Below are 14230 nucleotides of genomic sequence, written 5' to 3'. Positions count from 1 at the left end.
TACCTTAGAACACAGGAGATCGCGTCTTACATATTACACATAATCATTTGTAAGACCTGTCGAGAGTACATGCTGACCATGAACGATATGGACAATAGCCTCGGGTGTGGTTCATGTATGAATTATTTTCCAAAACCATCCGTTGAAATTTTAACGGGCACAACACTGGTGAACTTATATTACGCGTATCACGATATATTATAACTATGTATATATATTATAGGTATTCTTGTTTCCCTAACAATTAATCAGCATCGACAGTGCATTTTAAAGGTTTCTACTAACAATCTATGACCATTCTATCTACATACATATATGTATATTAAAGGCGTATTTCCACGAACGAACGAATATTTGAATCTAGACCTTTTTTTTGCATTATAGACATTCAGGGAGTATAACGTTCGGGTCACGTGTGTCGTAATATTGACCTGAAATGTCACAGAAAAAAACGGTCCACAATCGCGATAAGATTTATGTGCATTCGTTCGCTGGTGGAATCTGGAATCACGTCATAATTTAAAATATAGCGCATAATAATAGTCCAAGTGTCGGCAATAAGGGCGAAAACACACTGAGTGGTATGGGACGTCATTTCCTTGACTGCCCGCTGTGCCAGTGGGTGTTCCCCAAACCGAATTCAGGTCTAGTTTGCACGTGCAGAGTGCATATGTTTCTCCTACATTTCTTCATATGTATATGCGATTCACTGTTATTTTCTATTTATTTATTTTATTTTTATTCAATCAATCAATGTACCCTCGTCATTTAATATCGCTCCAGCGCGACGAGAGTACTATAAACATAAAGAAATCATATATATATTTTTAATACATATTTATTACATAATTCGAAACCGTACATGACATCTATGGTCAGACATTGCAAACATCGTATACAATACGATTAATAAACATCGCATACAATACGATCAATAAACATCCACAGAGACAACTATGGAGAGAAACCCGGTGAATCCTGAGATATAACACAATAACTCAAGATTTCGCGGGAGAAATGGGGAGGGTAAGCCATTTTTTTAGGGATCGTTTATATGAAAATCAGAAATATTGGCAAACTCTGATAAGAAACGACTGACCAAACCAAGGTCTGGCCAGCAGCAACCAGTGTAACTCGAACTCATAACCACTGTGTGGTGGTATGACAAGCAAGGATAAAATATAACCGAAAACACTCCAGGGGGTGATTTTTGGGATTGTTTACCATGTATATGGGCTAGGGGTGCTGCATTTTTTTCGCATGTTTAAAGTATCTAAAAAACCACGTACCACCTACTACTCGGTGTGTTTTCGCCCCAATACTCGCATGCCTACATGCGTGTATAAATATAACATATACCGACGACCGCAAAGAAAAATTTGCGGTTTATCAACGAAACGGCGTGTTTTATTTATAATCAACTTCTTAAAATCATTAATGTAACGATGACGTTACCGTTCGTGTCGGGGAATTTCACGATAGGAAAAATATCGCTCAAATCGCGATTAGTTTGTGTTGAGTGAATTTGCGTACTATTCAGTTGGTCGTGTCGCGCGTAAAGTGACCGGTGTCCGTCTGCGGTCCAATAAAGCCAGACCCTTCTCACGCGAAGTGAAATTACACACACACACACACGTATTTCGGGTACGGATCATGCCCGGTGTGGAAATCCCGGATTTTCCGGATTAACGAAAACCGTCGATTGAGAATTACGCAAGAACGATCGTATCCCATCCAACGCGGCCCTGGGTATCGCGTTTCCAACCCACATTTCCGGTCGGGAAAATCCAACAAAAGATTCTCGACTTTTCATACTCGTTTATTATCGAGACATGTTAATGCGTGCGAATAATTAATCGACCGAAATTAAACTCTCGTTGATGTATGTAGTGTGTTTAATGTAGGTTGTATAACTAATGATCGGGTGACCCTTCTGCTGGATTGTGTCGGCTCGGGTCCACGTCCTCTTGGGGTATTCTCCTAAGCGTATAAATTGATTCGGTTGACGTTAATGAGTGTTAGAAATTTCAAGTATGTATGTATGTATGGTAGTTTTATTTGTAATTGTGCGTCGTGAAATTTATTTTTTGTGAAGGGGAATTTATATTACGTTTGATTTAATTGAAATTTTCGTTCCGCGTCCTTTGCGAGAGCTATAAAATTTATAAAAAAAAAACCCTTGTTGTGTTCTTAAGAACGTCAACTTTCAATAGTCCTTCGCTCGACGAAATATTTTTAATTAATCCGAAAAAAAATGATACAATCGCTTTGCTACCGCTCTCTATACATTATTCGCTTTCGGTGCGATCCATTTGATCTTCAAAAGAAACTCTTTTTTTGAAACGACTTTCATTACGAAAAAAATAAGCCTTTAATTTCAGGATTCTCGCTATTTTTCGTAAAATATCGCTTTCAAATTTATTGCAATGCGAGTATTCCGAGGAGTACTTATTCCCAATGCCTAAATTTTTAATTTATTCTTTTGTTCTGCAGATATCAATAAACGTTAAATATGTGCCGCGATTCAATGTGCCTATAATAACAAGATTAAAAGTGCCAAATATGGATTCATAAATATTGTGTGTGATATCTTCTAAATGGAAGCCTTCCCTGAGAGGAGACGAAATGCCAACACAGGGTCTGCCCTCATAAGGTCGCGTTCAGTTCGTGCATCCTTGCGCATGATTGGCAACCGATGGAAGAACCAGAAGCAATCGGACATGATGCGTTTGAATCAGTCGCTCTCTGATCCCGAAGAGTCAAAGACTCAGGAGATATACACGCAGATAATCAAAAGCGACGAACTGTATTCAGGCTATCATCATTGGAGATCTGGATACAAAGACTCGGAAGATCCCATCGATTCAGAAATGGAAGTCAAAGAGATCAATTACAACAAACAATCAAAAAAAGCGGCCGAGAAGAAAGACATAACACTCATACTGCGTAGCTCCAGCGATCGGTTGAACAAATTGGATAAAAAAGAGAAGTTTACCGATCTTTTCACGCGCAGCAGTTCCACGAAACATAAAGAAAACGGTTGCAAAGATGAAGACATTTTCAGAATACCTTCGTCGGTACCGCCTAAAGCGGCAGCCATTTTGCACATTCCGGCCGTAAAAAATCTTGCAGATCAGTCGGACAGTCGGTTTTTGGTCAACGGATTCAGTAGCGATTGCGGTTCTGAACTAACCGGTATGGGTCCTCCTCTCGGAACTAATCAGGAATGTTCTGAAGATGACACCGACCAAAAACGATCTAGAAGAGGCTCTGAAGGAGATCAAGGGTCATCTCCTCGACAAATCTTCACATTCTACAGCCCTCCCAAAGACAGAAAACATGGACTTTGGATGTCCGAATCACAACTAAGTAAGTATAAAAATACTTATCAGGTGGACAGAATCGTGGCTTCTTGTAGCAGAGGTTTCACGATTAAACACAAACATTAAAACATAAATCGCATTCAAATTGCCATTCACTGGATGATTCCATTCTTAAAAATAAATTGAATTGAATCAAATATTTAATACACCTAAAATATGGTATCGTATTCCTATTTGTTTTACACATTGTCGGTCAGTAGTATCAAGATAGAAATTATTTCAGTAACATTGTGACTAACAGTCTCGCTACCACATCGTTTTGACTGATATCATATTTGGAACAAGTCGTGGGAAAAATGTCGAATGCACATACATAATAATACAATTTCCTTTTATTTACGACGACAAACAAACGAAATAATAATAATAAAAAAACCCTCGAAACGTACGCACGTACGTTTATCTCTTGAACATGTACCAAATCTCTGAGACAATAGCCATGAGAAGTCACACAATAATTTTCGCCGTTCGACGCGCGACTCGTCACAGTCGCCAGTGAAAGTCGACCGATAGAGCGCTTTTCCGGTGTCACTGAAACGGCCAAGGAAAGTGTCTTTTTTCCGGCTTTTCTCACGGACGGCACTCGTACGATGAGATAATTATTTGTTTTCGTTTTCACCCGACGACGTTTAGTCATTGTCCCCATGACTGTCTTCGCATCTTCAGAACGTCGAATTCATTTCAATCAGTTCGACTCGTACCGGCGTTCAGACATGTTCATTCTCAGTGACAATTGTCAAATTGTGTGTGGTCAGTTTTTACTATTTTTTTTTCGTTTGAATTTCTATTAAAATTCGCAATTGAAAGTAAATACTATCTTCGCGATTCAAACGAGAGCCGGCGGTTAAATTGCATACGTTGATCCCAAATGAAAAATAAACATATGTACGTACTTACTCAACTGAAGACTAATCGATTTTTAGCGTTTGCTACATACATATGATTACTCAATAATGTATGTATGATTAATACTCAGTCAACATATGTAACTCGTCAACTGCGAGCTATGTTTATATTATATTACCTTAAATGATTCACAAATGCAAATATAGGGTATTTTTGTGTACAGTCACCCCACCCCTCCTATAACGCGGTATATTGGTTCAACAAATGAAATTGTAAGAGGACGTTATATCTTGGTATCATGTTTTCTTACAATTCATTCTTCTTCTTTTGCCTTCATAGTTTCTTGCGTTGACTATATTTTTACAAGCTTTTTATTAGCCTCACTCTGTTAGTCCAGTTGCAATTCTGCCCGTCAAAATTTCGTGATATGATTTTGAACCACTTCCACTCTTTAGATCGCTTTGATATTTTTCCGACATACGAGGGTTAGCTAACATTGAAGTAAGCTAAAATATCCGACGTGAAGCTAGAGGAGTTTAATCACGAACGAACTCATTAAAATTGATATCGGAATTTTGTGTCAGATCAAAGCGATGACAGCTAGCTATCCAAACACGGCTTTCTATCGCCCCTTTGCAACGCTCAGTAATAAAATTAAATTTTCACTCACATATTTCTATCCCTAATTTTGACTCTTGTCTTACTACTTTCTTATGCTGCGTTAATATTAACTTATGCTAACGTCAACGTGCTTATGCCTGTTATAAGACGCGTATCGCCTATAGGAAATACGGTACTGCTGCACCTCAACCAAACCAGCTTTTGTATGAAAAAACTATATACTAAAAACATTATCCTAAATATCATTATACCCAGCGAAAAAATGCGAAAGGCTTATTTTATTGTCTAGAAAAAAAGTTAAATCGTAAATCACTCGTTCACTTAGTGTAAACATACCAATAGGATATCACACATACGAATTTGATACCACGTTAATATTGAAAGTGGATTCTTACTACATATTGTCATTTATTTTTTGTTTTTGTTGCTTTTTATTGTTTTTATTATTTTTTATTTATGATTTTTTTATTTTGATTGTGCGGAATAGAAGTGCCCGTGGGGGCCCCGCTAGAGGCAGGCTGCCGCGGGGCGGCCCCCGTCGTCGCCTGCGCCCCTGCCGCCCCCGCAGCGCCCCCCGCCCTCAAGATGACCAAGAAACAGAGCAAACAAGCGCAGGCTCAGCTGGACAAATTGGCCAAAATCAATATACACCTACACGGTGAGGATAATTTTGTTTAGCAATACAGGTGGTGGATGAAAAATACGTTTTTCTACAACGCGCAAATTAATCATCACTCAGCTTACGGTACCCTAGATACGATCGGTAATTTAATTTTGAAAGGATTTCGATTAAGAATTTTAAATACACAACGTTTGCCATTTTTTCGTTACACAACAATACTAATAATCGTGTTTGCAAAACTCGCACACAATGAAAATGATTGATGATAATAATGAATGGAGGCACATCAAATATAAGCCGAATGTTACATCATATACTTTTTTAATTGCGTGTAATACATTTTTAATTACTGTACAATATACATATGTATATTCTAACTAAACAAATGTTACACGTAACCTAATTTTTTTAACACACATATATTCAGTATTGATACACACTGTGCGGTTTTATATTTCGATTTGCATTTTGCTTGTGGTCGAGATTTTTATCTGTAGCATGGAAATAATTTATGTATTATAAATTTTGAATCAAAGCTCACTGTTTACACATTTTAAATTAAACTGCCATAAAGTAATACGTCCTGTCCTATTCTTGTTTATGTCAATTTATTACAGTAAATATTTAGGTCATATTATAACTCAAATAGTATAATTCGTTTTAAAACTATGTACATATGTATGTATAATTCGTTTGTGTGTGAATTATTGAACCTTTCCTGTTTAACTGTTACGTTTTCATTTATAATTCCGATATTATAATTATTCTTAATAATATGATTTCGTGCGTGGCATTTTTACGTGGTCTTCTGTTAAGTTTACGACTCAATTATACGGTACAGTTTTAAAACAATGGCGGTGTACCACTATGGTACAATTAATTTATCCTTAACGATCAAACTCACATATAATTTCACGTCTTCGATGATGTGGTTTTGTACCACACTGTAATTAAAGCAACATTATACATATATAAATAACGGAATTCTTACCATTCAAAAACTTTTTCATGTAAAATTCAAAAAATATACACTTAAATTATTCGAAAGGGAAATAGTGTTTAATCAATATTCTTTACCTATTCCCACACACGTTTTCATTAAAATTCTCCTCTCTTTCAAAAGTACATAATCATTATAAAAGTACATAATCATAAGTCTTATCTGCACCGTTCCCTAAGATGCAACCTTAACGTACATATTTTCATTCTTCTACTTTCGCGTACAGACGTACACATACATTTAGTCATTTTTTCAATGCATTTAATATATTTAATGTATTTAGATATTGTATTTCTAGTTTTTATAGTCAAGAAAATTACATTATTGTATTTTATAATTTTGTTCGAGTTAACGAAATCCATCTAACTTTCAATCCTTGAAGAATGGTATAAAACTTTCTGCACAATCTAATTCCCGATGCTCCAGTGGAAACGGCTTAAACTTTGAAAAATACGGAAAACTTTGAATGCAATATATTTTTCGAGCTCTTCCATATTACGACCGTCATTGGCGAGAAAATCCTCCAATCATATCTACAACTTTTCTCTTGCCATTCGACACTCTGCTCTCGAACATACATAACTTCATTCAAGCTTCTTATACAATAATTACGATTTTTTTTGTACATTTTTCATACCAAATATCTCAAAAATTATTCATAGCAAATATCTTGGCTTGAGAAACATCCTTCATGAAATTGCTTAAAGCTTTAATCGCAAAAATTATATGTCACTAGTGTTGTTGATATTTCAACGGGTAGTTTTGGAAAAGAAATTGATTCATGGATAAAATTAAGTTATATTATTTTATTTACTACAGTTATTATATTAGTGATATTACATTAATATAAAGAAATTAATATAATATAATTAATAAACATAATTAATATTATAATAGTGACATTGACATTAATATAAAGAAACGAAATTCATTATATCAAATTTGGTAGATATGTATGTATGTAGGGAGTATTTCGTGTGTCGTAACAGTGCGTTGGTGCTATCGGATTATCGGCGGCGAATCACCGAAAATTAGGTTTAGAAAATGGAAGAAGATTGATTATTGTTCCATTATATTGTTTTGTAGACTACACAATGGGTAGTTTTCTCATTAGGCATTTGCCATGGGAATGAGTACGTACGAAATTTCGGCATTATTTCAGCGCGAAGAGAATGCGTGACGTTCGAATTTGTTACTCTCCTTTTGGTCGCATACGAATTGTCAAATTATACCTTCGTTCGTACACGAACGCGTAACTAAAGCTCTCAAAGCTCGTTTTTATAGAAAGTGTAGTGCAAATTATAAGCATTGTCTTCGTGCGTCGTTTGGTTATTGTCGCACGGTAGTATGAAAAAAGGGTCTTGAGATATTCCCCCCCCCCCCTCTCTTTGACTGATGATTAGAGGTAGAATAGCCAAGGTGCCGCTCATTGTTCCATTGTTGTAAATCCTTTGTAAAAAAGGTTCGGCAAACCTTTAACAATGCATTTACAACATTTGAACAATACGCGGAACCCTCTGGGTCCGGGCTTTACAGTGATGATCGTACCTTCACAGGTTTAAACGTTGAGTAAGAAAACACATATTAATTACATATGTAAGTGTCCATTGAATATCTTAATGGTTGTCGTTTGAGTCATTCATAGTTATGAAATTTTTTATTTTTTTATTTATACCAGGAAGGCCTAACAGATAGTCCCAATACGCCTTCCTGGCCAGAAACAATGTACAGACCCACGAAAGTAAGTTCTTACCACTAGCGTAAAACTCGTTTTTTGTCGATTTTGTATAATTTTAGAACAGGAAATGAAACAAAACTTTTTATTATACACGCATAATATATTCATCAATAATATTTACAAAAAAAACTCTAATTAACTTAATATTTAGTTGTCCCTCCCCTATTTGTTATAACAGCCCGAATTGATCTCTATGAATGACTGTATTGTTTTTTTGATTTTTGAATTATTTTTCCATGTATCTATTATTTTTTCTTTTAAATTATCTAATTAGGGTTGTTATAAAAAATACTTTTTAATATCCCCAACAATTTTCAATCGGAATATACATCAGGTGAATTACCTGGCCATAACAAAATTCGAATATTTTTTGTGGTTAGGTAGTTGTTAATTGTTTTGGCCGTGTATCATCTTGCATAAAAATGTAATTATGTGCATCCATCCCCTCTTATTCAAAATAAGGCAAAAATACGTTCAACAATTTTTTTTTGTATTGATCCTGCCCCAATGTACGGGTCCAGCCCCTTTTCCGCTAATAACGGACCACACCACACAGATGCATTATATTTTGTTGTTTGAATGGTGCATTCGTCGCTCAGCTTCTCGGAAGGTCGTCTTCTGATTTATTGGACAACATCTGTCATTGTCCTTAGAATTGTTTCGTCAGAGAAACAAACCCAAAATGAATGAAAAATTAGTACATAGGAGGTTATCAAGTATTTTTTAGTTTAATATTAATATTTAAACAATACCTTTTTCCAATCATCAACAGTCCATTGCTGATGTTCCTGAGCTTTTTTTTCATCGTTGGTGTCAATTTTGGCTTTTTTATGGGAGTTTGGCTCTTGGCGTTAACTTCACGAAATCTACGTTGCATCGTCCTTGTGGAAATATCGATACCCTCTTGGTTTAGAATAGCTTGAATGCCTTTATTAGGCACCTTACGGTTCTCCAAAGCTATGGTGATGATTTTTCGATCCGTTCGCGGTGTGGTTTTTCGTTTTCTCCCACATTTGTCGTATAATGTAGCAGTTGGAGAAACTACCGATTGCACCAATTGTGCAATATGGGCTACCGTAGGGTGAGAAACATGATTTTTTTTGCAATTTGTCTGTAACTATATGTCTTTTTACTAATAAGCGTTGCAATGGCCACTTTCACGTCTTCTGAAATGGTTTTTTTGGAGCCATTTCAAAAAAAAAGTTTTTGATTAAAAAATCAAAAAATATATTAAAGCGAACGTAAAAGCACAATGAATTATACACAATAATATTAATTTACAACGTATATTTAAAATAATTAAAAAGAACTAAATCTTAAGTCCATTTTTAAGTTAATAATTGTTAATTTACGCAGCGTGTTAACAGGGCGAATTTCATCCCCAGTTTCAAAATTTTCGGTTTTTTTCACCACATGTGGGCTGCTATTCAATCTATCTACCAGTATTAAAATAAATACGTGTTTCCCACATGTTAGTCAAATTTGTCACAAGTTTCGCAAATTACGCTAGTGGTAAGAACAACCTGTCATGGGTCTGTACATTTGATAAAAGTATTATTATACAAAGTAAATACATATCAATTAACATCTACACTGAAATTTTGATCAAATTTGCAGCATTTTTTAAACAATTCTGTGAAATTCAGTTATCAAATAACATCCACGGAGACATTTATGGTCAAATTTGTACATTTGCAGCATTTTATATAATTCAGCGAAATTCGAGATTGCTTAAAACTCGTAAATTGCGAGAAACGGGTAAAGGTTGCCAATGTGTTGGAACCATTTCAATAAAATCAGAAATAATTGACCTGGAGGCACAAACTAAGGTCTGGCCAGCAGCAAACATTGGGGCTCAAACCAGTGACCACTATGTTCAAACCCGTAACCACTGGTTCATGATTCTCCTCTTCCTCTTTTCATCTTTTCTTAATTCCCTGATTTTTTTATCGGTTCACATTGACTGCAATCGAAATACATTCAACTCTCCCATTGGTTGGTCTTCTAATACATACATAAAACATAGATAAAACATTTGGTCGCGGTCATGATCTTTGCTGTCTTCATAACTATACATATGTAAGTTTTACTTTAATGATTTTTGGTAATATTCTAATTATTTAATAATATTATACGTAATATATTACAGTACATATGTCCGAACCTTCGTGACAATTTAATTTCAGGCTTTTTTGAGTATTTTTCTTTTCTCATTGACAAAACTAGAATCACTTCACGTCATTCTCACGCACGCCTCGTTGTAACAATGGAAGCATCTTGCAGGCGATTCGCGTGATTTACCGACGTTTTTTTTATCTGCCTCTACTTCCGGTCCACCGTCGGATCTAATCTGTACGACGTCTCGATAAATTTCAACAGTTTTAGATCGCGCCAAGATATGGAGAGGTGAAAAATAAAGGTAAAAGAAAAAAAAATAATCGCTCCTCGCACTCTGTCGAGCGAACGATTGACCCATTTTTCAGTGTCGGTCCAATTTAAAGTTCATCTTTTTTAATCCATCAAAATGATGGCGCTTCTCCGCTTTCTTCCGCGCTGTAGGTCTTCGCACTGTTGATTGCCCTTAATCAATCTTCCGGATAATCCCGAAACGGGTGATCTCCCTTTCAAAAGGGGCGTTTCATTTTAGTTCTTCTTGGCACGTATACTACATATACTACATCGGTCTCCGTGACGAGACAGAATGTTAAACGACAGAAAACGCAAATATCGGAAGGCAAAGATCGAAAATCGAAAGATCTTAAGTCGAAAGATTAAAAAAAAAGGTGCATGGTAAACGGTACATACTCACGTACATACTCACTTAATTTGCGCGAGCAGGATACAACAGGAACAAGAGGAACAGGCTTTTCCTCCCATATTAATGTGCGCGCGCAGAATACGGGAGGAAAAGCATGTTCCTCTTGTTCCTGTTGTATCCTGCTCGGGAAAATTAAGTGAGTATGTACCGTTTACCATGCACCATTTTTTTTTTGATCTTTCGGCTGAAGATCTTTCGATTTTCGATCTTTGCCTTCCGATATTTGCGTTTTCTGTCGTTTAACATTCTGTCTCGTCACGTAGACCCATACTACATACATCCAATAGTATTTCGCCTCTACATATATACAAAACATATCATCAGTTTAACAACAATAACATACGAAAATGTATTAAGTACACACATATTGATTAGTATAATAGAATATGATTTTGAATTAATTTATAATGTTGTTTTTTTTTTTTCATTTCGTTACTTACAAGACTGCAGATTCAAATTTTAAGTTCTCGATTTTAGAAAGTTGAACTTTATCGTACAGGTCAAAAATGCTCACCTCGAATGCCCAAATAATATTACATTATGTATGTACCTTAAAATATTACAATTGGTATTGTCGAACTTCCTCAATGTTTCAAAGCATGGAAACTACATGCATATACATATGTACATGTACTAATCTTGTTCTTGAGTGATCAGACGGTGTCAGCTATTTATGTAGTATGTACATATGTATGTAGGTTCATCGTTTAACATATATGTAGGTACAAAATTGAGGTACTGTCCCAATTTTTGTTATGGTATAGCAAATTTCGCCGGATAATTATTTTTAAATCGGATATTCAATCTGCTTTCCATGAAATATTCGGCTATCCTAATATGTATGTATATCATTTTTTTTATTGTAAATCGATATAAAGTGTTTTATTTTTTCCGATTTTTTGTCAATAAGTGTAGGAATGTTCCACTTCCTATCGCGTTCAAATATAACATTTTGCCCTGTTTACATTTCATAAAATTTTCGACATATTTTGTAATTAAAATAAAGATATACACCCAAAAAAAACTCTATCACTTTAAGAATCAAAATAAAACAATTAAATGAATCAAAGTGAAAAATTATCGAAATTAGCTGATAATAAATATTGCGGAAAATATATTTTTTACTTTTAAAATTTGCTAAATAATTAATTAAACGTATTTTATAGCAACAAAAAATTACAGTCAATAGAAAAAAAACATCCGACTATTGATTCCAATAATCACTTTTGGCATGGCAATACTAGATTTTGAATTAAAGACTGTAAACGCCAATAAAAATCTGTAAAAATCGCACATTTTTTTTAAACGGTCATCTTTTAAACGAGAGCAAACTAACAAAAAAGATGTCTCCTCTCCGGTAAGTAAAAAACATGATTTTTTATTGCTCAGTGTAATCAACCCAATTCAGTAATCGATGACTATTGAAAGTATCTATATATTTTTTTTCTATATAAAATAATAATTTTATATAGAAGAAAACCTACTATTTCGTAATTTTTATCGAATTAAATCAATTATTTGAAGGCACAAGGCATTGTTTTAATTTAATTTTTTTTTATTTAACATTTCCTTTTTACGGTGACCGGAAAAATGCACTCGACATATGTAGTTGCACTCTCGAGACATCCAAACTTTCAAAGATACTCAAAGAGAACTAACGCAGTAGAATTCCACAAAAAAGCGTCAAGGGGTATTTATATGTATGTAGGTGCTAAACTTTTTTTTTTTGTGGAATTTTATTGCCTAAGTTCTTTTTAGGCGCCTTTGAAAATTATGACTTCTCGAAACTCCGCTACTATTGAGTGCAATTTAGTGCATCTTTCCGGGAACCCCTTGTTACGGTCCAAGTTTCTAATAGGTCCATCGTGGGTATTGCATTGTATGTATGTACGTATCTATAGTAACTGTAATTGCAGGAATTACAGCTTTCAAATCAAATACCTTTTATTCGCTTTTAAAATAAATAGTGATGGGGACTGGGTCACTAACAGATAATACATACATGCATATATACGTACATATATCATCATCATCATCTACAGCCATTCACCATCCACTGCTGGACGAAGGCCTCTCCAACACGCTTCCATTCGTCTCTGTTTTGCGAAACTCATCCACCTCACCCGACACCTTTTTACTAATTTCGTATACCCATCTTCCTTGCGGTCTTCCATTTAACCCTTTTGAATTCTCTCGGGTACCAGTCTAGTACTTATTTTTTCCATTCTTTTAGCCACGTGGCCCATTGCCATGTCAATTTTTTCACTATATCTACTACCCTTGTCATACTTCTCACCCACGTATTCCTTTTCCTGTCTTTTCTCGTTATGCCAAGCGTCCACCTTTCGTCCATTCTTCTAGCCACGTGGCCCGCACATTGCCATTTCAATCTCTTTACTCTATCTACTATGTCCACTACCCTGGTCATACTTCTCACCCACGTGTTCCGCTTCCTGACTTCCCTCTTTATGCCGAGCATACAGCGTTCCATACTTATTTGAGTGTAGCATATTGGCTTTCAATGTCCAAGTTTCACATCCCTACGTCATCAGTGGCAAAACGCATTGATCGAATATCTTTTTCTTCAGGCAGAGTGGCATTTTTGATTAAAAACAACATTCATTCGTCCAAATGCACTCCATCCTAATTTCATACGTCTCTTTATTTCTTCTTCTTTACTACCGGACATGACAATTATTTGACTTAAATATAAATAATTATTTACTACTTCTACTATTTTATCATCTAATGAAATGCTATCAGGCATACAATAACTTTGGTCTTATCTACGTTAATTTTAAGGCATAAAATAAGTTTGGTCTTATCTACGTTAATTTTTAATCCTACTCTCTTACTTTCCCTATCCAACGGTGTTAGTCTGTTAAGTAGGTTAGCTGGATCGCGAGCTATTAAAACTATATCGTCTGCGAACCTTAGACGACTCAAGAAGCGACCGTTGATGCTTACTTCCTGCGGTGTCCATGCCCCTCAAACACCGTATTGAATAGTTTCGGAGAGATGGTGTCTCCTTGCCTAACTCCTTTTCCTATGCTAAATCTATCTGTATCTGAAAAAAGTTTAACCGATGCTGTGACGTTCTTACATATACAGTGCCCGACAGAATTAAGTGGACACTTTTTATGTGTACACAAGAACGCGGTTTTCTCAAAAAGTATTTAACATAGAGCTTTATAGTTTTCAA

The 14230-nt window shown here is 35.4% G+C and overlaps 1 protein-coding gene across 1 annotated transcript in view; it reads left to right on the top strand.

Annotated features, from left to right (window-relative positions):
- Positions 1-14230, top strand: part of wake (ankyrin repeat and fibronectin type III domain containing protein wide awake) — a 62168-nt gene that overhangs the window by 19010 nt on the left and 28928 nt on the right. Inside the window, exons 2-3 of the mRNA XM_077429441.1 lie at positions 2494-3369; positions 5338-5508. Of these exons, the coding sequence (XP_077285567.1) occupies positions 2598-3369; positions 5338-5508 (943 nt within the window). The 5' untranslated portion in view covers positions 2494-2597. The remainder of the gene's footprint in view (positions 1-2493; positions 3370-5337; positions 5509-14230) is intronic.

The sequence above is a fragment of the Arctopsyche grandis genome, chromosome 4 (assembly GCF_051622035.1).
Source record: "Arctopsyche grandis isolate Sample6627 chromosome 4, ASM5162203v2, whole genome shotgun sequence".
Taxonomy (NCBI): Eukaryota; Metazoa; Arthropoda; class Insecta; order Trichoptera; family Hydropsychidae; genus Arctopsyche; species Arctopsyche grandis.
This window is presented reverse-complemented; position numbering and strand designations above follow the sequence as displayed.